Source organism: Dipodomys spectabilis, unplaced genomic scaffold (assembly GCF_019054845.1).
Source record: "Dipodomys spectabilis isolate Male_0828 unplaced genomic scaffold, ASM1905484v1 ptg000178l, whole genome shotgun sequence".
In the NCBI taxonomy this organism is placed as follows: domain Eukaryota; kingdom Metazoa; phylum Chordata; class Mammalia; order Rodentia; family Heteromyidae; genus Dipodomys; species Dipodomys spectabilis.
The window spans coordinates 7714185-7717829 of NW_024870855.1; the positions used below are offsets into that span (position 1 = coordinate 7714185).

Sequence of the window (3645 nt, forward strand, 5' to 3'; positions counted from 1 at the left end):
TTCCTGGAAGTATTGTATTATCATCATTGCATAATAAACTCCAATTATACTTGCTTACTGCAGTTCATCTCACATTGAACCTACTTCATTTTTGTTGGAAAATGGAAAAAGCGCAAGCCTAATAAGAGTGCACTTCCTGTCTTCTTTGCTTTGAAATTTCCTGAAACACATACACAAAAACATACACATACACATATACACACACATACAAACACACAAAGACAGAGGCACGTATACACATACATACATACATATATCCGCATTTTTCTCTCTCTCTTGTTCTCCTTTTTTCTCTCTTTCTCTCTCTTTTTTTTAATAAAATGAAACTTTATTTTAAAATAATATACATATCACTCATTCCATTTTATATTTGTAGTGCATAGCTATGTGTGGAAGGAAGCACATAGGAAATTAAACATAAGAAATAAAGATAGAAGTATATATGCAAAGATATTCTATGTATCTATAAACAGGCTTGGAGATATCAAAAACAAGATTAAAAATCATGCAAAAATCTATTTAAACCATGGTAGGCAAGTGCAATCCGTAAAAGGTATGGTTTTCTAGATACAAAACTCTACATGTTCTTTGGTTTGAAAATAATACAAATGTGTGGCTTGGCTTTTATGTTCCAAGACAAAGATCAATAAAAGTAAAAAAAAATGTGTATATTGTTATGCCATATGTGATAGTAAAATATTCAAGGCCACAGATGGAGGTCATCAGCTTACAAAAGAAAAATGAGAGCTAAAGTAAATATAGAGAAATGCAATAAAAAAAAATGCCACCTCTGCCTAAATCAGGATACTAACCACACCATGCTGAATTTTCATTTTCTCTGATAAAAAGTACTCACTGTATATTATAAAGTTCAGTGAATAAGATGAACAATAAATGTAAAGTATTGGCCTCAGGGCAGATTTCATTTCCCTTTCATTTTATACATGAATGAAAAAAAAAGAGTATAGAATTAGGAATGCTCTCCATTTCATTCAGGTCACTATCTTTAATGTTTAATTTGGCACCAGGATATAGCAACATGAAGACTAATTAAAAGCAAACTTTCAACTAAGATTTCACATTAGGAAACCAAATGTTCTTCACCATTATAAAAATCAAATGCTTAAAGCAGGTTTTAAAGTTAGGATAGAAAAATCAATAAGGAAAAAAATTACAGAGAACAGAATATTCTGGTTGCCTTTATAGATTTTTTCCCCCTTTTATTGTTTTGAAATTGCATCCTATTGTTGAAATGCAGGCCGCTTTGGATTGTTACAGCTCAGTATTGCTTGGCGCTCACCTCCTAAGACAACATCCTCCTACACTCCACTGAACAGAAAACCATCCCTTCCACAGGCATGAACTTCTGTCCAATGAGACACTTGCTGCAGCAAGAGCACAGAAAGCACTCAGTGGACGCGTGCCAGTTGAAGTTGTTGTAGGTCACCCTCTGAACTTCCGGATCAATGGCATTGTGGCATCCTTGACACACCACAGCGTGGTTCTTCACGTAGCAGGGCTTGCACGTGGGCTTGTCACTGACCATCACATACATTTCACCTGCGAGGATGTTGTCACAGTCAAAGCAGCAGAAGTGTTTCAGATGCCAATTCTTGTTTTCTGCTTGGGTATATTCATTGCTGAAAATCAACTCATCACAGCCCGCACACCGGGGCTTCTCGCTGTCACAGTAATGTCGGCCACAGTACAGCTTCCCGCTCTTCCAGAAGTATATCATGTCGACCAGGAGTTCACTACAGCTGCTGCAGGTGAAACAAGCGGGGTGCCACAGTTTATCATAGCCTGCCCTCTCGGCATAGATGGCTGGGTCTCCTTCTTTCATAGCCAGTTTGCAGCTGTGGCAGGAATATTGGGATTTTTTGTTGTCGGAAGACTTCTTCTCCAGGGCTCCCATTGCTGTTGGGGTGCTTCTGTCCCCGCCAGAGATACGTACTTTGTCACGGCCGTGGGCATTCATCTCACAGGGGAGTGTGACATCTCCTACTCCCAGAGCCTCATTCTTGTATTTCTTCACAAACTGCTCCATCTCCTTCACCTCGCTGGCAGACAGTTCATGGGATTTTGATGGATCTTGGTCATGTGCAGGGAGCTGCTTTGCCAGCTGCTTCTTCCGGTACTGTGCCCCCTCGGAGCCTGCCACTGGTTGCTTGTCTTTAGGCAGCATCTGCATGTACTGTCTAGCCAATGCCTGATTGTGGACAGGAGGAGCCCATTCATAGGTAACCGTATTGATGGAGACATTCTTCTTGGCAGGAACAGGATTAGTCAATATCATAACATTGCGCTTATACATGGTAACGCCATCAGATTTTAGCTTTGCAATCAAGGTGGTATACTTAGTGTCTTCAAAAAGTTTCCCCAGTTTTTGATCCTCCTCATTGCTCAAAAGGACATCATGCTCTTCTTGGCCACACTTGCAGTTACGACACACTTTTCTCCAGAAGTGCAGTTCAAATCCTTCACATTCTTTGCACTTTAGACAGGGGGCTCCAAATCCTTGTTCATGGCCTAAGCCCATCTTCATCATTTTGGATTCCAGGTCCATGGTGGTACGTCGGGCGGAGGGGTGGGGGGATCCGTCCTTGTCCCGGATATCACGCCCGAACTAGGCTGGCCTCCCTCTCCACTGCGAGCACCACGGGAGGCGCCGCAGCCAGAGCCACTCAGCCCGCGCCATGGAACTTCCCCTGCGCAGTCGGCCACCGCGGTTCTGCGACAGAGACCAGGAACAAAGAGCTCTCTTTCTCTCTTTACTAAAAACTCTTTCATATTTATAAATGATTACTTTATTGCCTTTTATTGTACTGGTAAATGAAAGATTATAAAGATCTCTAGAATTGTTCAGAATTAAGTAAAGGAGAATGATATTGCTAAGAAGTATAAATTGCTTTCCTGTATTAAGCTGTGTCTTATTAAGGTGAGCTTTCCTTCCGTGCTGATTTTTTTTTAACTCTAAGACTCTAGCCTCCTTGTTAAAAAGTTGCTATTGCTTTCCAAACTCCCTCCCTTCATCACTGTAAGGCATTTCCAAATTGGTACTACTGCCATTTTCCTACCTAATTTTATAAAGCATGTCACCTTTGAAATGTTACTTAAAAAATCCTTTAATGTCTCTTCCTTGGCCCATGAAATGTTAAAATTGACTTCAGTTGACTTCACTTTAATAATCTTGTTTTATTAAAATCTTGCAACATTTTAGTCAAGTGCTAGAATATAATTTTTATAGCTAAATTTAAAACCTTAGACCTGAGTTTTATTTCACTATTTTGTGTGCAGAGCTTAAAGGGCAAGACTGGTTATACATTATGGTTTTTATATAGAAAGTTCTTTTTCTTCTCCTCACCTTCTTTTTTTTTTTTTGTTAAAGGTTGTTTACTGTATATCTCCTCACCTTCTTGATGATAGCCAAGAAAATCAAGAGAACAATCAACAGAGCTGAGATTTGTCCAGTGTGCTGGAATTTGCTTCCCTGGCATGAATGCTTGTTTGTGGCTTGCAAAGTAATGCTGTATAACATTGTTAAGGACAGGTGTTTACTCTGCCTTGGACCAAGGTGAGAATTTGAGAAGCTCAAATCAGGCTCTGCATTGGAGGTGTTTTGGCACTTGACCAGTCCGTCAGTTT

General features: G+C 39.9%; 1 protein-coding gene across 1 annotated transcript; it reads right to left on the reverse strand.

The window, feature by feature from the left end:
* Nucleotides 1-1215: 1215 nt before the first annotated feature.
* LOC122120892 (testin-like) lies at nucleotides 1216-2640 on the reverse strand. Its single transcript, XM_042695141.1, has one exon. The coding sequence runs from the start codon at nucleotides 2564-2566 to the stop codon at nucleotides 1304-1306; it is 1263 nt and encodes a 420-aa protein (XP_042551075.1). The 5' UTR covers nucleotides 2567-2640; the 3' UTR covers nucleotides 1216-1303.
* Nucleotides 2641-3645: the final 1005 nt, after the last annotated feature.